We start from the raw sequence: 21,895 nt of genomic DNA on the forward strand, positions 1-21,895 counted from the left end.
CCAGTGCAGGGGTAAGGGTGAATTGGCACTGTACAGATGCTTAGTGAGTGTGACATGTATAGTCTAGGCAATCTGTATGTGATGACAGAGCACTTTAAAAATTATGTAGTCATCCCATGTCGGTGGGAGTACCTTACGATTTTTTTCTGGCAACTTTATAATGATTTTTCAAAAGTCCTCCGAACACTAGGATATTTCTACATATATTTTAGCCAGAAATACATACTGCATGCTTGAAATCTGTGATTTGAAAATATCTCCAGATCTTCTTCTAATTCACTAACATACATCCAAATAAATGGTCTGGAATACTCATTAATGTGTATTTTCTTCTAAGTTTTACAGGAATTTCTGGAAATGATAGCTACTTAGTTTACCCAAGAAAGACATCCCATGAGAAGGGCCATTTGCATCATAGATATTTCACTGTTCCCATCAGAGCCCAATGGAAAGTCCCTGCAGACAAGGATTTGTTCTGGGCTGCTCCCTGTGAGAAGCGTCTGCATGCATAGCTTACCTGCTTTCTAAGATGTAGTAGGTCAGGTTGCTTCCATTGTCATCAGCCTTTTCCCACTGTACAGAGTTTTTAGCATCTTCTGCTCTTATTGGAACTCCTGGCTTACCAGGAACACCAGCTTAGGACAAATGAGGGAAGAAACAGAACCCATAGAATGTGTTTAAAGCAAGACAAAGGTCTAACAGGCACAGAGAAAAACTTAGATGTGCACCATGGGTGTTTAGACATACAGAAAGGTGGAAGACCTACATCAGAAATTCCCACGAAGAATGAATCTTTGGCCTTCTCTTTGCAATGAACAAATTTCAAAATTTTCATTCACATATACCCTTTCACTAGTAGTTATGAGTACACATGCATATAGGCATTTCGTTTCAGTTTCCCTCACTCTTTCTTCTGCTCCACTTGGAAGTGAATCTCATTTCTTTCTCCCTATTACTTTTGCAAATATGGTATTGTGCTATTTATTTTTCAAACACACACAACTACTGGCTCTTAGTATAAGAAAATTGCCTGCTAAATTTTACAAAATATTGTATTTGAATATTCACATCCTGAAAATAGTCTTAAAATCTTGTTACCCTACATTAAGTGCTTACCTGTGGTTTTAAAGCTTGTTGAAGAGGAAGTGCTTTTCACTCCTGTAACATAAACTACTGTTACTCTTACAAAGTAGTTGGTTGCAGGAAGAGTTCCTGTGAGATTGCACGTGTAAACAAGATCTGCTGTACATGTAGTGCTTGCAGGAGAAAACCAGTCACTTGTTGTTTGCCACTAGAAAAATAAAATATTATCATGGTCAGCTTTCTTGCTCTGCTTAAAGTGTCTCACCATTCTGTTCCTGGGTAGATTAACTACTTTGCCACTTTTTAATATCATCAGGGACAGATTATGCACATGCTGGTTCAATCACAGCATTTTGTCCTCTTGGAGACCAAGGACACAAAACCTACGTTTTTAATTTGTTTTCAGAAGACTTATAAGTCTTGGCAGCCACAAAGGACAACAGATTAAGTGACCCCTTTACACAGCCAAAAGGAGCCTTCCTGATGCTTATCTCTGTACAGCTTGTATTTCTGGATTACTGTGATGTTCCCATGCATTCAGCTTGCCATGATGCGATTGAAAGGAGGTGGTTTGGTAGAATTGTGCTATGACATTTGTTTCAGGGCAGGGAAATGTTTGGTGTAGGCCTAATGAATCCAATTATCTATATTAAGGAATCTATGTGATCCAGTTTAGCACATGACATTTTCTGTGTCCAGTGGTCCAGGCATTACAATCCGAAGCTTCCATCCATGCTGCTGTCACTGCAGCACTTACACAGTCTGCACTACTGGGCATTTTTTTGGCTCCAGCATTTACTCCTGTCTTCTATCACAGGAAAATAAAATTCAGATACTAGCTTGTAGCTAGTATTTAATGCTGAAAACTCTTTTCTTCTCTTTCTTGGGCAGGGCAGACACAGAATTTGTAGCTACAAGCCAGACTGGAGGAGGGCAGTGAGAAAAGACTCCACTGAAACAGGAGACCCAGGAGGAATTCTGGTGGGGTCATCCAGGATGTCCTTTGGCACTACAGAGTATTAAATGCTACAGCTGTACTCCCCCTTGTTCCTGGCAAACACTGCCTCCATCCTGCCCCTTTTGAGCCACTAAGACTGATGTCACCATGCCTAAATTTTCCACTGAGACTCTTCATATACACCCTGCCACCCTGTCTCTGCACACCAGGACAGAGTGGGTTAAATTTGCTTTGATGTGGAAAAAAAGTAAGGGGTATTTTTACCTTACACAGCTCAAACCAGAAGCTGGTTTCATTGACGTGCAGAGGAGGTTTCCATTCTAGCTGGAAACTGGTATTTCTGGGGACTATGTTGACAGGTGCAGGTGGAGTCTCAAAAGTTTTTGCAGTAACAGAGACACTTTCAGAAAACCAGTTCTCGTCAGGATGAAAAGCAAGAACCTAGTAAGGAAATGGATGAACAATACAGTACCATATCAGTTGGAAAGTTGGCTTTAACAACTCAAAGTGTTTGGAAAACCAGCTGTTTTTGAACAAGACAATATTCAGGCAATATAGATATAGGTGTAGAAAGATTACATCTTCAGCATTACACATCTGCAGGCTGGAACTTCATGGCTTAGAGTCCCGCTCCTCAGTGACTTTCCTTAGTTTGTTGTTTCATCACTCTACTAAAACTCTTCTCTTTCTAGACCTTTCTTAAATGCCGCACACTCTTACACAGACATGCAGATGTCACACCACATGCTAGGCAGTGTTTTAGAATCACAAAAACACAAGACAAGGAGGTGCCTTACTACACTGCCTTCCACTATACCACAATCAAATATGACCAATACATACTTACATACTTATAGGTAGGTGTGTATGTAGAGGAATGAAGCTGGGTTAATTATCATTGATAATATACAGCTGTGGGCTGGCTTCAGGGGCGGTGGGTTGGCCGATGTAGATAAGGTGCAGCTGTGGCTGGTTTTGTTAAGTGGTTGACAGCCAATGAAGAGAGCAGCCGAGGAAGAAGCAGAGAGAATGTGTGCTCTGGGTGAGGAGAGATGAGGAGACGGCAGCAGAGGGACTGGCATGAAGAGTATGTTGGTATGTGATGGTAAAAGACCTTGCTGCAGCTGGCTTGTTTGGAGAGCATTGTGACATGTGTATATAGGTATTCCCCACTATACCATCCAAATCATTAATGTAGGTACAAAACCAAATTAAGACCAGAATAGATCCCCTTTAGCCATCAGCCAAATGTTCTCCCAGCCCATGCACGAACTTCGAAAAACACCCTTTGACTGTATTTATGATGTACCCAGTGTGCGTTCTGCAGACATGTTTACTTGGTTGCTTTTGAAAATCAATCTGGTGATAGCCCTGATGTCCAGATACATCATTTACTGTTTTCCTTTTAACCTTTCATCTGTAAAGGGAGAAACAGTATGTTTTATTCTTACAAATCCATCCTGGATGTTTTTATTCCTCTGTTATCCTCTACATGCTTGTATACCAACTGTTTACCATTTGTCATAATATAATCTGAATAATATCTAGATATGTCCTAATATAGTCCTGGTAAAACTGTATATGCCCTTAAAATAAGTTTGGGTACTGAACTTACAGAGTGGTCTATTCTTTCCTTTTTGAAGTTGTGTGACTTTTTTTTGCTAGTTTTATGGGACTTACTCTCTTCCAAAAGTTACAGAAGCTAATTGTGAACATTCACAGACTTTTTAACCATCTCCTTATGTAGTTTAAGGCCATCAGATGCTGCTGACAAATATACATAACCTGATCTTTCCTTCTCCTGATCTGTTGTGCTACCTTTGGTTTCATGCAGTTGCATTAAATATCTAGTCACAGATCCTCTGTTCCTAAAAACTAAAGAAAAAGAAAAGCACTAGATACTGCAACCTGTTCTTCCTTTTGTCTCCTTCTTCAGCATACTGACAGAGCCTTCCCAAACACATTTTTAGTCCTTAGTACTTTCAACTCCTTTGGTTCCCCCACCTTCTTGATTTTGTCTCCATGTTAAGTTACTCTTTTCTGCTCATTCTTACAGCAATGACACGTGTGCAGGCAGATAATACAGACTCTGCTTCAGGATGGTCCTCCCCCTATTGCCTTGGCTTTCCAAAAGGCCTTGCTGCCTGAGTCTGTGACAGCTGGGGGGGGCAGCAGGGCTGATGTGTCTGCCTCTCTATTCTGACCGTTCATAGCCCAGCAGAACTATACAAGCCACCAAATTACTTGTGCAGTGCCAATGTGGGAGTCCAGATGAATTGCAGCAGCTGATGGATGGATATCCCATTCTGCTGTTTCTGCAATCTGTCCTGGGGCTGACCTATGATTAAACTTCCTATTTCTATAAATTTCCTGTTTCAATAAGGTAGTTGAGAATCTAGATCTTCCTCTGTCTACGACTTGCCTGGACAGTGGAAGAAACTACTACTCTATAGCACTGACAGCATCATATTTCAATGAAATCCAAAATCAGAGGTTTTGTAACCACCTTCAATATTCTTGCCCACAGAAATTTTCCTCAAAGACCACCAAATAGCCAGGCTCCTACTTGCATTGTTAGTCCTCTGCATTTGTTAAATGGTCAGTTCTTGTTGTAAACCTTGCGTATATAATTTATAATATACTTTTATTTAAAATGTGACTGATGCAAGACAGAATCGGTCAACTATTAATTCCGTTTTGGTTTATTGGACTAAGAATATTTTTTTTCCTAAATGAAAAATTATTTATTAAAAGAAAAGCAACAACTGGCAAAATGGCTGAGTCTGACTTTGATATAATATACAGAGGTTTCCCTTTTACGGAAGTTTCAGATACATTGCTTTCCTGAGAAAAGCCTTTATCTTTTGGCCATGACCAATTTGCACTCACATAGCCCTATTTATTGCACTTCACCTAGTCCTTCATGAGTAAGTCACAGTTCCAGGCACCTTCCTTTGAGAATAGAGAATACCCATCAGTTGACCCTCTCTTAGCACGTTGCATCAAGTATCAGGGTAGTAACAGCTGGATTGCAGCAGAAACTCCTATTTACTCTTGAGATCTGTGATGTGTTTCCCAAATAGAAAAGATCTCAGTTCTAAGGTTTTAATCTGAGCAACTCTTGTAGGAATAAACTGTGATGTTTAATTTTCCTTAAGACTAAAGGACTGAAAGAAGTCTGTCAAGATCTGAACTTGTATTTTCAAACCACACATGTAGCTTTACAGAAGAGCAACTTAAAGATTTGCAGGTTAGTGAAAAAACAGGTAAAACGGCTTGTTACTATACCTTGAACAAATTGTTTGTTCCAGGTTGGAGCCCACTGACAGACCAGGAAAGAATCCCATTTGGAAATTCACTTTTTCTCAAGGGAGTTGCTGGGACAGGAGGCAATAAATAGACAGAGATTTGATAGTGGATGGACTCTAGAGGTCCATTTGGCTTCAGAGGTTCACTCCAAGATATACTGATGGTGGTGTCAGACAAAACCACTGTCTTAATGGAATCAACTGCTTCTGGTACTGAAACAGAAAGAAAAACCAATCCACTTTTAAGTACAAATCTTACTAAAGGTTTTCCTGTTTGTTTGCTTTCTTTTTAGAGAAGTCAAGAAATATCACTGAAGAAGGAAAAAAAGGTTATAAGTGTATGAATATGATCTATTTATAGGACTGACACTCTACACATGTAAAACTCATATTCCTGTACAGTCAGTCAGCTGCAGACAGGTTCAAAATATTTTGAGGACTTTTTTAGTATCTCCTTGGCTATTCTACCATGCAAGCAGACAAAAAATCTTCAACGGCTGTCCTATACCTCTACATTTATAGCCATATCACTGAATTTCTGTTCTCTCTTAGTTTACTAATAAGGGTCTCAGATGATGTGAGTTTAATATGATACTTACTTGGATATACACTAGAACCAGTGCCCATGCACTATTCCAATTGGAAAGTCTTTATTGAACAGAAAAGTCGGAAGGAAGAAAAGACAAAACTAAGCATTGTTTTCCATCATTTACAATTTTGCTCAAAAATACATGGCCTGAGCTGTATAAGCAAGAAACTGGGGTGCTGGTTTGATGTTCATGCCAGCTGGTTATTCACTAATTGTGCTGGAAAAATCAACCCTTCCTTTGAAGCTTTGAGATCACAGACTTTGAAATAGTATATAACATGTCCCAACTCTATATTATTTTTTTTCCTATTGAACTGCCCGGATAGTAAAAAGTTAACAAGTCATTACACTATCTGTGTTCCAAACATATCAGAATGATGGGTATATATGATATAATTTATGCCCTAGTAACAACACTGCAGATTATTTAAATGAAATGTGCAGAAGCTAGACTAGTGAAGACAAATTTCTCATTTCACTAGCTAAGACATGTGGAGTAAGAGTGACACTCTGTGGCAAGAGCAATGCATTAATTTTTCCAAGCTGTCTTCCTGTTTTTTTCCTTGCCTTTATCTTAGTATTTGTTGGAAAGTACAGATTAATCCAAACTTCTTCAATTTCATTACAAAATTGAGGGAAAGACAAAAGGAATTCACACAGCTTGAGAGGTGTGAAATAGTTCAAGAAGCTCTAGCAGCATCTGATTACAATCTAAACTAGCAGTTACATTCATGAAATTGAGAACATAAGTGCCAGGACACATATACTGTTTAGAGGTGGTTGGAAATTTGGTAACAATTTGTGAAAAGCTCTCAGTGTTGATGCAAGTAAATATTAAAAATGTTTGGGGGCTGGTGTGATTTTTAGGTTGACTTTTTCTTTCTTGTCTAGGACTCTATTTTGATCCTGATGTTTTGGTTTGCCCCAACTCGAAAGCCCGTTCTGAGTTTCATGTTTCATTTTAACTTGAGACTGAAAAATTCCATTTCAGTGGAGCAACCCAGTCTCCGATTTCATATGCTGCCTTTACATTTCATCACTGAAAGGTTGTACGTTGCTGCAGGATGGTTCCATTCACCACACAAAGAAGCAACAGTATGAATACTTGCCACATCCCAATAGTAGTCAATCTTATTCAATCAGTGTGTCATACAAATTTTACAATACAGATGTGGATTCCCATGCAAAGAGTTGAAATCTACTGATCATAGGCTAGCTTTTCTTATTCTTTGCCATAGAGTCCTTAGGAATATGTTCATAATATTCAGAGATCCACACAGGATGAGAGCTTATTTCCTTGATGCTGCAGATGCCAAGAGATCTGACTGTTAAGAGAAAAAAATAAAATAGCATGGTTGGAAGAGAACTTCCAAAGTATAGTATGTCTGGATCCCAAAAGAAGAGTGACAGTGTGCCTGTACCTCTTGCTCCACTTTCATTTGAAAGAAGAAAAGAGGTCCATCTTAAAGAGAGGTTATATGTTCGACAGATGAGCCTTTTACAGAAACCACAGGCTGCATCCCCAAGAGAAGAACAAAAGGGTTCAGGACCCCTTGGCATATATTTGTTGCCAGCTATTCTGAATAAAATGTTTCCTTGGGCACAGTTGATAAGTAAGGGAAAGAAACATTGAGACACGTAAGAAAAAACCACAGTGGTGGCTGTGCTTATTTCAATTCCAGTTGCTTCAGCATCTTCTGAAGCAGCCAAAAGCCCAGCAGAGGTAAAGGGAAAGAAGGGGAAACCTTAGGACTCCTGCTGTGGCACCTCAACTGCATGTCACAGTAATACCTACATAGTTGTGTAATCTGCACAGCTATATGTCAGCTATAGCTAGCCGTGCTGTAGCTGGGTTAAGTGAGAAAATACCCAAGGACCAGGTGCTTCTGCACCTCTCAATTTCAGTCCTTCATCCTCTCTTGAAGGAGGACCACTTCCATTCTGCAGGACAAGATCCAGGCAGGAAAACTAGTGAGAGTGGGGACTATAGCACTCCCACATCACTATGAGTTCACCAGCAAGCATCTCTAGGTACCATTTTCCCAGTCTTTCCTGCAAAACACAAACAGGCTGCCATGTTGGCTTGGCTGCAGTTCTGCCTTGCTGACTTGGGTGTTATCAGAGGTGCCTGATGGCTCTGCAAGTGGTGAATTTATGTGGACCAAGCTGACCCTCGTTGGTGACACCAGGTGCAATAAATAGAGCACAGTTGCAAAGCAAATCTGACACAACAGAAGAGCAAGCAGGTACTATGTGTACTACAGGGAATAGCTAGCTCATTATAGTTTTCCATGTTTCCATCAAGTGAGTCCAGCGGCATTACTCCAATGATGAGGAAATTATCTGAGGAGCAGTACAAAGGCAGCTCCTCATGAAGACAGCTACAAGTGTGCATGTGCACACATACACATAGAAAAGAAGAAAAATTGCTGAGCAAGATGCTTCTGTTGGGTTGGGCTGCAAGGCAGACACCACATGCAAATGCATAGCATGTGTCGTCGGATGATGCTTTTCTTTCTGGGAAATGACAAGAGCTTCAGGGAGACTGGGACGGCAGCTGCCAACAGGCAGAGTGAAGCAGGGACTGAGCAGAAACACCTTCCTGCCCTAATCAAATTTCCAACCACAGGAGGCATCTAGCTCAGACTAGTAGTACTCTCAAAGAATAAGGAGGTCTTGAACTTGGGCTGCCTACAAATCTCATTTGCCCTTGTAGCATTTGAGGAAAGCTTCTGGGCCATGTGGGCTTCAAGGATAGATGGGAGACATGCTGGCACTCACAGTGGAGCACTCACAGACCCAGCACCTGGGTCTGCATTAAAGTGCAGCCTAGACACATTTCTTGAGCTACATCACCAGGTAATATAGCACATGTGTATCATGTGAGGTGAAAACTGTTTTATAAACTAGACATGCTACAGTACAGGCCCAACTCTCAAATAATAAAGAACCAGGTTGAATCACAAACTATATAGAATGCTCCTGATCATGTTTTCTTTTCTCTTTCTTTCTATTTTTTTTCCAAAAGCAACTTGTACACAAGAGAAAACCTTTAAAATAAAAAACACCTTTCACTTACACTGCATCTTGTCTCTGAAGGACAACACTGTATGCAGGTTTTCCCCAAATATAGCCTTGGTGTGTCACTTCGTGAATGCCTCCTGCTTTCCCAAAAAGTGAGCTGTGATCCTGTTACCCATTTCTAGGCTGCAGCTACCTGCTCCCTCAGACCCTGCTTACAAGTTCTTGTCTTGTCCTCCCCCATTGCATCAGTGGGTCACACCTCATTACAGAGTACAGGGGTAGCTCTGCTTAAACACAATTACATTTGGCTGCCTTGCTGTATTGGGTTTGTGTGGCAAGGTTTTGTTGGAGGGGGGCTACAGGGGTGGCTTCTGATAGAAGCTTCCCTTATGTCTGATGAGCCAACGCCAGCCGGCTCCAGGACGGACCCACTGCTGGCCAAGGCCAAGCCTATCAGCAATGGTGGTAGCACCTATGGGATAGAGTATTTTAAAAGGGAAAAAACAAAAACACCTGCGCAACAAATTGTGGCAGAAGAGAGGAGTGAGAACATGTGAAAGCAACCACTCTGCAGACACGCAGGTCAGTGCAGAAGGAGGCAGGAGGTGCCCCAGGCACTGCAGCAGAGATTCCCCTGCAGCCCATGGTGAGGCAGGCTGTGCCCCTCAGCCCATGGAGGGTAACGCTGGAGCAGGTACCCACCTGCAGCCTGTGGAGGACCCCACGCCAGAGCAGGTGGATGCCCCAAGAAGAGACCCAGGAGCCTTTTGTTATATTTTCTCTCCCCTGTGCAGCTGAGGAGGGGAGTGATAGAGTAGCTTTGGTGGGCACCTGGTGTCCAGCCAGGGTCAACCCACCACACTTGCCATCATATCCTGACCTCTTGCCTTCAGTCATACCTCTCACCCATTCACTCCCACCAAAGTTTCTTACTTTCCTTCTGCCATAGTTAGATAAGTTTACCAATGTATTTATTTACTTTCAGGTAATCCCTAACCAGACCACACTCTGCCCTAAATGACACAGTGAATGTTCAAGTTCAGAGCACTACTCCCAGCTTTCTTCTTCTAGTGTGACAGGGACTGAGAAGGGCACACAAAAATTCTTGAAACCAACCGAAAATGTGCTATTGACATATTGACATAGGCCAACAGAAGTAAAAATGAAGTGCTGTCTTTTCAGCCTGGTTCACAATAAATCATACCTGCATTACCCTAAGAAACAGTAATTATGAGAATAATGTCAAGACAAGGGGGAAAATCTTAATGCTGAATGTATATGAAAGATTATGTATATGAATGAATAACACACATATTTAAACATATGTAACCACATACACATTCAAATACAACTTCCTAAAAATGTGGTCCAAGGCAGAAACTGCAACTGTTTAGCCACTTTTAACCATAGTTTATCTTTCCTTACAAAGTCAGTGAACAAAAGCATTAAAGAATACATAAATATTTTATGAATTCTACAGATCCATTGTCTGGTTGCCAAAACCTTTTAAAGTTCTACACAGGTTACATTTTAAGCAGAAAATTTCTCTGCTTTCTGATTTGCAACCCGAACTTACACGCATCTTCTTAAAACTGACATGAGGATTCTGTTCAAAATCAGAACAAAATGTGAAACAAACCTCCATATAGAGTTCTGCCAATCATCTCATTTCCCATAGGCACTCCTTCATATGAAAAGTAGTTTTTCACTGCAACTTGTATGGCATAACTTGAAAATGGCTGTAGATTGTCTATGACAGCTATAGGACCCTGAAATTCCTGTTATTCAAAATCAAATAATAAACATGTATTCTTAGAAAAGAGATTCATATAGCACATCAATCATGTCAATGAAATGAGTGTTAAAAATAATATAGTAGTGCTTTTGTATTCTAATATATTTTAGTGCTTAAAAAAGAACGTTAAAATGATAATTTGCATAATAGCTCACTACAGAAAACACATACCAAAAAATAAGCTGAGATGCAATTAGCATGGCTACAATACTACACTGTTCAGTGGCTGGTACTTAAAATAGGAAATGGAAGAGTAAAGTAAAATGTAACAGAAAAAAATTATGAAGGAAAGTACAATTATCACAAAACACATAAAGGCAAGCCATATGGTTGCTGGACAGTCTCAAGAGTTATTTAAACAGATTAATATCCACCACAACTGCTCTTTTTACAAGTAGAAACTGAAGACTCATTTCAACAGGATTTTAGCAGAGGCATGTTAAAAAATAGAGTTGTACTTGCACAAAGGAAAGCTAAGGGATCTACCACTCAACAAATACCAGACAGAAAGGGGAATTACTGTTGGGAATGCAGAAGTGGAAAAACTCCAGTAGAAAGTTACAGAATGGTTTATAAAATGACTAGAAATGATAACGCATTCCCTATTTATATATGGTATCATGTGCATTTTTCTTCCAAAAGAGCCATACCAATGTTTTTTGCTGTCGAGCAGACAAACAGTAGCTTGAGTTCCTGCAGTTGTTAGTCATTTGTCGGAGAAATACCAGGTATGTTGGTGTAGGCTGTGATATGTCGGGGCATAGATGCTGTGGTGTGACAGATGGCAAGCTTAACATAAAACTGGTGTTAGTCTTATCAAGGATAGTAGGTTTCTCAGTGTCTGGCAATAGAGTCAAGCATCTTTTATCTAGGAAAGACATAAAAAAAATAATTTTAAAAAATCAATTACTGCTATACCAATCCAAACTTGCATGGGATTCTACCACTGTTCCTATGAGAAAACATAACCACAAAGTATTCTTCCTGCTTTCACAAACTGAAACAAAAAAAATCCCACCTGAATGTACTATATTTGATTACTTTCATGGACAGAAAAACAGTGGTCATCAAAGTAAAGTCTCGTTTATCTTTGATAAGACAGGGATGTACTAAAAGTAGATTTCCTAAAGAATGTAGGTTCTTCTTTAAGTACCTGAAAACCTTGAAAATCCAGATTGTAGTTGCTGTGTTATCAAGGGCAGTATACACTGATGAGTCCAAACTTGCTTGTCACAGGAAAGACAGATATGCAAAATAGAGAGTACCTTTCTCTAGCAATTAAATGTTATCTCTTTTCTTCCAACCAGCTTCCTATGTGTAAAGGTCATAGTAACAACAGGGAAATGGGAGACCAATTTTGGAAAGAAAAAACTGCTCTCTGACAGTAAGCAAAAAGCAACAAAAGAAAACACCTCATCACTTGATGTACTTTTAAAAACAAATTAAAAATATATTGAATGGACATGCTGCCAAGAAATAAAAGATTAAGGTACATGCATGGGGAAGATGGTACAAGAACAAATGTTTGCCCTTAGGCCACAACAACTAACCTCATTGTTGAGATCTTTCTCCCTAAATGAGCAATCCTGCCATTCCTGCCAAAGTCAGGTTTATGCATATAAGGGAAGGAGAATAAAGATGTCTGTTCAACAGAAATAAATGTAAGATTGAATCTTTGTCAATTTTACAGTTACCTAGAGGAGTAAAACTCCCATGGGAAAAGTCCCAGATGGAATAAGGAATTGAGTCATTTTCAGAGTTAAAGTTTCTGTCAGGCAGTTCCATAGAAATGTGTTTACCCTGACAAGAAAATCCTTCACTACATATTCAGTCCCCTTCTTCCTAACCCTGAAGAGAAATCATTCTCTCACAGAATCTGTGACAGGACAATAATTTTCACTGAGTACTTCTGATGTGTTAAATGATCAACTGACATCACAACTCTGGATGGCAATTAAATAGGTTAAAATGAAAGGAAACTTCAGCAGTACTCCTTGATCACATCACGAAAGCAATAAAAAGCATGTCAGTCAACCCAGCTAGTCTTTGCAAACATCACTTTTTCACATATATACCATTTGCTTTCAATATTTCTTCAGGAGAAGAATATTTTTTTTTCTTATTTTAGTATGTTCATTTACTTTTATCTGAAACTTGTGTGAATAATTCTGTGCATTGCCCTCCCCCTCCAAATGCCAAGGCTGTATGTTCCTCCAAATATTTTCAGCACTCGATGAAAATAAGAATTTCTCTGTGGGAATCTCTGGGTAGAAATAATCCCTTTGGACTGAAATTCAGTTCGTCCTTTGCTGCACCAGCTTGCAGGAAACCCTATACCTGGGGACAGGGATTGGCACATTCTGTACCAAAGCCAAACCAGGTTCCTGCACCAGTGCCAAGCCCACACAGACCTCATGGGAACAAACTTGCCCAAAGTACTGGTAAGAATAGCCTGGGCACTGGCCAGAGCAGCTGCAGGCAGGGGTAACTCTACTGGCTGTCCAGAACAATTCAAAATTCCTATGTTCCAAGTAAATCCATCCTGTTAAAATATTACCTTGTATATTTGTCAGATTTTTATGCAATACTGAAGTTAAAGAATTATTTTGAATATATTCATCATGCAAGTAGGTCTCCTAAACACCTGCATTTACAAAGATGATCCCTATAGGTACCATGAATCCTACCTCTCTATTAAAATTAATTTTTATTTCTTTCATTACCATTCTACTATGGTTTGTTTAAAATATTAGGAGTTCTAAGTAAAGCCTGTGTCTACTATAACGTAAGCTGTAATTGCTTCTCAGGTACTTTTTTTATAAATCGTTTGCATAAGCAGAGTTCTTATCTCTGTCTTTGGAAAGGCAGACATTCTTTTTCAGCTTTGCAAACTTGTGAACAAAACCAGAAATCTGTATCATACTAGGGATCATTATCAAACTCTTGCTACAATCCTTTGTGGACATTTGCTCTTTTTCTGTGCTTTATGTGCATAACCTTTTCTAAATCTCCAGGTTTGATGCAAGTTTAAAAATAGGCGTGGTTTGGTGTTAACAACCTGAGCCTTTGAAACACAGGCAATATTCACCATCACAACCTTCCATGGGATTCAACACAAGGCCAGTCCTTACATTCATCCTTTTAAAAATGTGCATAGTGAATTGTTTCTCTCTAGAAGGTACCTGAATCCATAAAGCACATTTTACATAAATACACATAGCATGATCTGCAACTCAAATACATGCTCTGAAATAAACTTGCTACATTTACAAAACAATGCAAATCCCCTCTACCTGGATACAATTGGGCTGCTGAGCTGTAGGCTAAGATCTTCAGTTTGTTATTTGCTCTCTTCTGAAGGAAGTGTCTTGTACTTTCTTTATTTGCTAGCCAAATTTCAGTGTATTCCTTTGCTTCAGTGCTCCAGTATATAAATTTCTTATCTACAGTCAAGCTCCCAATTTTCCTACCTGTAGGAAAACATTGTATAGTTAAGCTTCAGGATACACCCTGAGCACACAATTTTATAAGAGCAGATGGGTGCTTGTATTCACTGTGAGTCAATATAGGTGAGTATCTTAGTCATACCATGTCTTCAAAGGCCTCCCTGGAAAAGACATTACTGATATTTTCCAATAGGTCTCATGACACTGAAACACTATGTTATTTCAGTTTAGAAGTGTTGATTTGAAGGCTTTTTATTATCCATAATTATGAGAACTGCAATTCAATTAAGAAACATCAGAAATAAAACACCTTTGTCTATAGAAACTTCCATAATTTTTCCAAGATGAAAACCACACAGGCAGGGCTCTGCCATCTCCCAGGAACAATTAAGACAGCTCCTCTGGTAACAGAACAGCTTTACCAGCGCTCCTCCAGAACCCAGCTGAAAACTGAGCAACCAAGATTAAGTGTTATCATTACAAGAAGTGCAACATAGGTAAGTTGTCATATAAGACTCTACCTGCATGAAGTACCCTCCCCACGTGTTGAAGTCTGCAATGCCACTTTCAGGCATAGTGTAAGATGTTATTGTACCTTTTCATTGGGGTAAACTGTAATAGGTGTATCTGATACGAAACCCTAGTAAAATGATGTGTTAATACTATAAGTGAAATACGTTGGCAAGTAGCATTTAAGGCTGTAGCATCTCCATTTGATTTACATTTTACTAGAATATATATTTGCATCAGTAAATATCCTCACACTGCTCTTTCTCCTACTTTGTATCAACAGGGTACACAACTAGAAACACAGAACACATTTTGACCATCTTGCCTGTAGATAAATCAATTTTGTAACAGAAGTGTTTCTTTAAAACTATTTTGTGGAAATGAACATTGTTTTGTGCAAGAGAAAGAATCACAAACTACCTAGAAACATAACAGAGTACTCAGACCTTGAAAACTTTGTATTTTGGTAATTTCCCAGCAGTGGCAAGCATCCATATCTGAGGCCCATATTTCACCTCTTCCTCTGATAAAGAGCAGCTGGGGATTCTTGGAGTCAGACACATCTATACTCATAGGTCTTCCTAGCTCTGCTTCTGCCACGTTACAGCTGCAGTAGTTCCTCATCTGTTCTTCTGCTGACACGTATCCCAAAATGTGGTGCACGGTGTCGTTCAGAATATCATAATAAAACATACGGCAGCCATAATCAAGCTCCTCCATCCAGTACAAGCGGCTATCAAACAAAATGCATTACTTACAGTAGAAAAACTTCCATCTGAGCAATCTGCCCTAAATGCAGTCCTGTAGTGACTACAGTCACAAACATCCCAAACATTTAGAACACAGTAACTACAGCAGCATACTTGCATAGTGATTCCAGGTGTTTAAAGGGCATTTTTTAATGGAAGGTCACAATAACTGATTATTTATTTTGGATAAAACAGTTACTGTAAAAAGTTGTGGTCTGGTGCTGACTTTCATTTGCATCACTTAAACAGAAGAACCCATTAGTATTTCAGTATCATTTGAAATCTTCACTCAGACACGGACATCTTGAAATTAGATATGTCCAAGCTCAGCTTGCAGTATAAAAGTAGAACTATGTCCAGATAGTTTCTCCATTTACACAATGCAAAACACTTGTGTACTATAAAAAGTCCTTTTTGGTCCTTAACAGTGATGATTTGATGAAAATCACACTAAAAATATGCTTTTAAAAAGTAATATATGCCTTACCTTGACAAAGGATATGAAAACAGAGATGATACAGTTGAATTACTTTTACCCAACTGTATGTTCAAGGGTTTTAAAGATTTTATCTTGACCTCAAGATCAATAACAAACATTTGAATTTCATTCCATGGTGTTTTCAGGGCAACAAAGAGGTGTCTTGCAATCCAGTCAACTGTGATGGCTGTGGCATTGTGAAGATATGCATCTCTGAAAAACTTAAGAAAAAATTTAGAAAATTATTAAAACTGCTTGAGAGCAGAATTTTCCCACCTGACATTATGAAATTATATTTGTTTCCAAAATAATTTCTACTTGGCATGCAGAAGACAATATATAAAGATTCTATGCCATAGAATGAAGAGTCCAATATTTTTATACAAATGAAAACTATTGTTTCACAAATATCAATTGTTGCTTCCATGTTGCTTCCATATTCTTGAAATTAGAATAAAATAAAATTAAATTACATTTGATACATGAAATTAATTGTATTTAATAGTGTGAATTTAAAATTAAATATCTGTTGAAATATCAACAAAGCAAATGTCACTAAAATCATACATGATTTAATAGGATACCAATGGCATACTCCGGCTTATTCTAATAGCTATTGCTGACATAAAAATTGAAGTCCAAATTTTATTATATTATACATATTTTTATTGCACTGCTAGAAAGGAAAATTATCCAGCTAATCTCTTTTATATTACATATCATACGAACTGGCAGTCATTAAGAAAATTGTGTCCTTCCAGTTCTGTATTTTGCCATTAAATGTGCTTTGATCACCATGTGACTTTTTTCTGTTTCAAAAATGTAGTTTTGATGTCTTCAAAAACATAATTAGCCCCAAAATAATGACAATAATGGCCACATATTCTCCTAGATTCTCTCAAGCAAGGGAATGAACAAAGGAATACCTGAAACTTTGAAGCAGTCTGTATATTCAAAAGAAACAGAGAATCTTCTACGATATAGTATATTTTGTCATCATTAGCAGTATAACAGATGTCCTTTACATTTGCCTTTGCTGAAAGTTCCCATGTGGTATGATTATTGTCAATGTCAGTAAGAAACAACTTATTGGCAGAAACAGTTATAAGAGTTGGGACAGGGAAAAGATCTGGAAGGAAAAGGGCATAGCAGAATTTACAAAAAGCATTCTAGACAATAGCAGTCATTCATAAGGAAAGCAAGTACAAGATAAAAATAAATGATGGCCCTGCACAAATCGTATTTGGTCACATGTCACAACAAATAAATAAAATAATGAGATACTTTGTTGTCATCACACACAAAGTCCTAAGATTTTTTTAAATGGCATTGTGGATGCTTATCTAACAAATTTAAACCTAGTAAAAACATATTTGTTCACTTAATTACCTTTAACAATCCAACTAGAAATAGCCTATGATCCCTAGTAGATGTCTAACTCTCTTAGTTACCTTTCACAGTCCAAGTAGAAATATTCTATCATCTCTAGAGTATGCAGATTACAGATCAAAACCTGTTGTTTCATACAACCCTGGGGTTCCCTAGAAAAGTTAATTTAGCATAGTTTTGAGAAAAGGCTTGAGATTCCTGATATTTATGTAATGATAAGAAATGCATTAGTCATTTCACGTCAGAAGCTGTAATTATTTCCTCTGTGGTGTCTACTGTAGGGTGGAACAAAGGTCACACAAAGTGTCAGAGGCTATTTATCAGATTACCAAATTCCTGTACTGTCAACTTTAGCAGCTACTACACACAAACCATGAGATGGCATCTCAATCATCCATACCTGATGAATTCCTCTCTGCTATATCAGACAAAGGTCCTGGACCCACAGAGGTGAAGGCTTGCACCTGTGGGACAGGAGTTTGTTAAATATGTCAAGTAGCAGCATAAATGATTGTGTTTGTAAGCCTGTAGAGTCATATAGTTAAAGACAAAACCAGAACCAGATCTCCTGGCTGCACAGCTAGGAACATATGCATGTGCTCTGATTGACCTAAGGCTGTGCTGGTCAGTTCAAAGGCTACATTCAGGCTTGGACCATGGCAATGAAGAGAATTTTAAGCAGTGGACAGAGTGACAATTCATGCTACATCTATCAATTAGAGCTCAAAGAACACCAGACAGTCTTGTCTCCTTCCCCAAGCTGAAGCAATTCCTACTGTTTGTTGATGCTGCAACCAACATGGTATTCTCCTCCATCAGTACCTGGTCTGTTACATGCTCTCATACTTTTAACTTTCTTTCAAGCACACATTCCAAAACTTTTATTACAATGAAAACATGACCTCTTGACAAGTTTTAATATGGAAGTCTCTCTTTATAGAAGCCATGTGAGTCCTTGCATTTCTCCAGCAGGGGAATTTCTCTTGATCTGTGGCTTTTTAATCGCCTGTCATCCACCAGCTCAGCCCAATCTATATTTAACTTGCAGTTTCTAGCAGTGGCTTTGGGAGACTTCTAGAACAGTTTCTTTTGGGCTTTAACAAATCTGTACAATATTGCAGCATTGTTTTCCACCTTATTCAGTGAACAACACTACATAGAAAGGTTAAGCCAAGTATACAAGGGTGAGTCAGTCAATCAGCAGTTCCACAAGCAGAAACCACAAGTTCTTGCCCCAAGCCCAATACTGTATCCTAGGCAAACACATCAGGCTGCACTGATAATATCTACCATCTGGCATGGGATAAGCTCAGTAATTTTTCATACCTGAAACCTTACTGTGAGGCTGGGAAGCACATCCCCGAGAGAAAAGAGCATCAGGGTGGGTTTAACATTGCTCACGTTCCACTCCATGAAAGCATCAGCAGTGCCACTCTGACTCAATAGTTGATAGTAAACCCTGAACTGTGTTAATACTCCATTGTCCCTTTCAGGTCTGTCCCACCTGAACTCCACAAGGACTTTCTCATCACTTTCATGTAGGTTATTTTGTAACACATATATTCTAGGCTTTGTAGGTGCTGAAGGAACTGTATAAGAAAAATGATAAAAAACACAAAGCAAAGTACTCCTGTTAAAACACAAACTCTACCTCATAATCAACTCTTTCAGTTTTGAGCCTGAACTTCATAACCCTGATGCTGACAGAGCCACTTAGCAATTGGTGAAGTGTAAATTACAGAAGAATATCTAAAACTTCATGGTAATTCCTTTCTGTCTTCCATTGGTGTGTGGTTATCTGATTTTAACTTAGCAAAAAAACCCCTGTATAAACAGAGACAAATGCACTCTTGCACTCAGACTGGGACGTATCTATTTAGCCTAGTCCTGTAGGTAGCAATGGAGCTACAAGAATTTTCACAACATAAAGCGTGCTCTTACCTCCTCTCCTATCCACTTCAAAATCTACGGTAGCTTATAAACTCTCTCTCAGCACTGCAGTCACTTAACGTTTTATTTTAGCTGACTTACCTTTGACCTGCATGAGAGCAAAAATAAACACTGAAGTAAAAAGTGCATAACATTTACTAAAAATTTAAGGAGTGGTTATTACACTTTATTACAAAGGTTATGCAGCCTTTGATGGTCATTGTAACGGATCTCAATTTCTTTTTCTTGCTCATAGTCATAGGCACATGGTAGATATAGTCATACACTTTCTGTTCCAAATTCTATTGATGCAAGTATGTGCATTTATGTGTGCAATAGATAATTGCAAAGATACTCAGGAACTTGTCCTTGCAACTCTGCCTGCAGCTGACTAGCCCTGAAAGCTGCTCATTCCTCTCCAGGGTTTCACTTGCTGACATAGACCCGGTCCCAGTACCCATTACAGGTGAGGAATGGGATTTAAAATTCTAGTACCTCCTTCAGGGGCTCGAAGGGATGCAGATGTTGTTCGTGCCTTGCCCCAGTATGTGTATGGAGTGACAGTAAAATCAAAGAGTGCAAATGGTTCCAGCCAATCAACTCTGTAGTATGGCACTGTCAGGTTATGGGGATAGAGACACCGTTCACTCTCCAAAGACTGTGAATGAAACAAACCAGAATAAAATAAAACATTTTTTTCCCTCTCAGAAAGGCCCTCAGTTTTCCAAAACTCCCCTCAGCAAGCTGGTCAACTAAATCAAGGCAGAGCTTCTCTTCCTGTGAATGATCATTATTTCATCAACTCCTGTGGCACTGTAGCAACACATAGCAATCTGCCCTTTGAATTTGAAGTAAAGCTCACCAAAGGTGCTAAAATAAAGTCTGGATGAAGGCTAGATTTCACATTCAGGCAAAGGCTGTCCCACTGGCAGTTCAGAGGGCAATTCTGTCTCTGAGTTATTGTGAAAAGCTTTCTCACACATCTTTGAGCACTGGAAACTCCTTGCCTGGCACTTCACACCCCAGCAGCTAGCCCAGAGCTACTGCCAAGACTGTATGCTGTATTCCTCCTGTGCTGGCCTCAGTGATGAATAAACAGGACAACTTGCTTTATATTTACAGTTTAGTCTGGTTGCTTGACCAATTTGTAAATGCTAAAGCAGAAACAAACTGTATTTCTGTTTAAAGACAGATTCATCAGCAAGTAGATGCAGTAATACGTGGAGGTAATAGAGAGGGATTGCATGAATATCCTCACTTGCAGAGCTTTTGATCCTACGCAGTAAAAGACAGATCCCCATTCCACGTTTGTGGAGGGACTCCAAGTGATGTGAAAACTTGAAGAATTTCCTTTAATCCTGAAGGAAGACTCTGGCACTGAATCTGGAATCACTTTTGGTGTAAAAGAAAGATTTCCTGTCCATGAAAAGAGGAAGAAATAATAATAATGTAAAGAATATGAGCATTAGGTAGACTTTTCAAACCTGACTTGAAACGTTAAAGAACTATGGAAAATCTGGTAAGTTGTCATTAGGTAGAAACAATGAATAATAACACCATTTATTCTTTTTTGCCATACCCATCAGCTTTTATAATTGCACATTATCCAGCTATAGCCTGATATATTTATTAATAAGTTGCTGTTGTTCTTATCTTTTGTCAAATGACTGAAGGATTCTAAGAACAAAGAATTACAAGCTGACAGTGAATACCTTTCTTGAGGGGTTTAGCTCAAGAAAATAACGTACCTGGCAAAGGTTTAAGTGATGTATGAACAAGGGTAAAGGCTGCAAACTCTGCTGGTTGTGAGAAGGGAATGCTAAGGCTCTGGTTGACTTCCTGAGTTGTAATGAACTGAAGACTATTAATCCAGAACAGACGACCACTGTAGTATTGCAGTGTACTCTGAGATATTTCTGAAGTACTCCATGCTGCAAATTCTGTGATGATGGCATTACCACAACTGTGAAAACACATATGAAATCAGAAAACTGAAAACACACATGTAGAGAGAACAAGATTTATGCAATGTTTGACACACTGATAAGTTTTGCATCATTTAGATTCTTAATACTGATGCAGGAGGTAGGGAAACAATTCAAAAAGTTTTCTTTAAGTTCTCCAAAGCAGAATGCTTTTCAGAATGGCACATTGCAGAAAGACCTGTCAAAATTTTACCAAAAAAAAAAAAAAGCAAAGCCTTAATTCCCTTGATTTCATTAGAAAACGTAAAATGGCTTCATATTCTGGTGTACGGATGTAGAAAATTGAATATTTTGAAAAACCAGCCCACCTTCTCTCAGCAATTGCATTGAAACAGTAGAGTCTACTTCATAACATGAGATTCATTCTACTTTGTTACAGCAGGTCCTCAGATGAATTTGAGCCTGCTAGTTTCCTTGATAACCTTCTGTTATTTACTAAGCTCTCTTAACATTTTCCTCCACTGGGATCACTGGTGATTTAATCTGTCATGTTACTTCTAGTCAAAACGTACAGGCCTTTTTTGGAACAAATTTATCTTCTGGGTGAGAGATTAAATGTGTTGTAAAAGGCATCATTTTGCCATCTCAGAAATGTCTATCAGCTTAGACACATGCTATCCAAAACAAATTTGGAAAAGCTTTGACATGCCAT

The 21,895-nt window shown here is 38.8% G+C and overlaps 1 protein-coding gene across 1 annotated transcript in view; it reads right to left on the reverse strand.

The window, feature by feature from the left end:
• Window positions 1-21,895, reverse strand: part of ROS1 (ROS proto-oncogene 1, receptor tyrosine kinase) — a 71,659-nt gene that overhangs the window by 24,035 nt on the left and 25,729 nt on the right. Inside the window, exons 19-33 of the mRNA XM_055810730.1 lie at window positions 21,007-21,221; window positions 20,510-20,674; window positions 19,754-19,915; window positions 18,656-18,918; window positions 17,730-17,793; window positions 16,867-17,069; window positions 15,950-16,161; window positions 15,160-15,446; window positions 14,051-14,227; window positions 11,408-11,625; window positions 10,602-10,740; window positions 5,330-5,562; window positions 2,306-2,482; window positions 1,117-1,291; window positions 518-635 (exon numbers count right to left, since the gene is read on the reverse strand). Coding sequence (XP_055666705.1) covers window positions 518-635; window positions 1,117-1,291; window positions 2,306-2,482; window positions 5,330-5,562; window positions 10,602-10,740; window positions 11,408-11,625; window positions 14,051-14,227; window positions 15,160-15,446; window positions 15,950-16,161; window positions 16,867-17,069; window positions 17,730-17,793; window positions 18,656-18,918; window positions 19,754-19,915; window positions 20,510-20,674; window positions 21,007-21,221 — 2,808 coding nt within the window. The remainder of the gene's footprint in view (window positions 1-517; window positions 636-1,116; window positions 1,292-2,305; window positions 2,483-5,329; window positions 5,563-10,601; window positions 10,741-11,407; window positions 11,626-14,050; window positions 14,228-15,159; window positions 15,447-15,949; window positions 16,162-16,866; window positions 17,070-17,729; window positions 17,794-18,655; window positions 18,919-19,753; window positions 19,916-20,509; window positions 20,675-21,006; window positions 21,222-21,895) is intronic.

Source organism: Falco peregrinus, chromosome 7, assembly GCF_023634155.1.
Source record: "Falco peregrinus isolate bFalPer1 chromosome 7, bFalPer1.pri, whole genome shotgun sequence".
Classification (NCBI taxonomy): domain Eukaryota; kingdom Metazoa; phylum Chordata; class Aves; order Falconiformes; family Falconidae; genus Falco; species Falco peregrinus.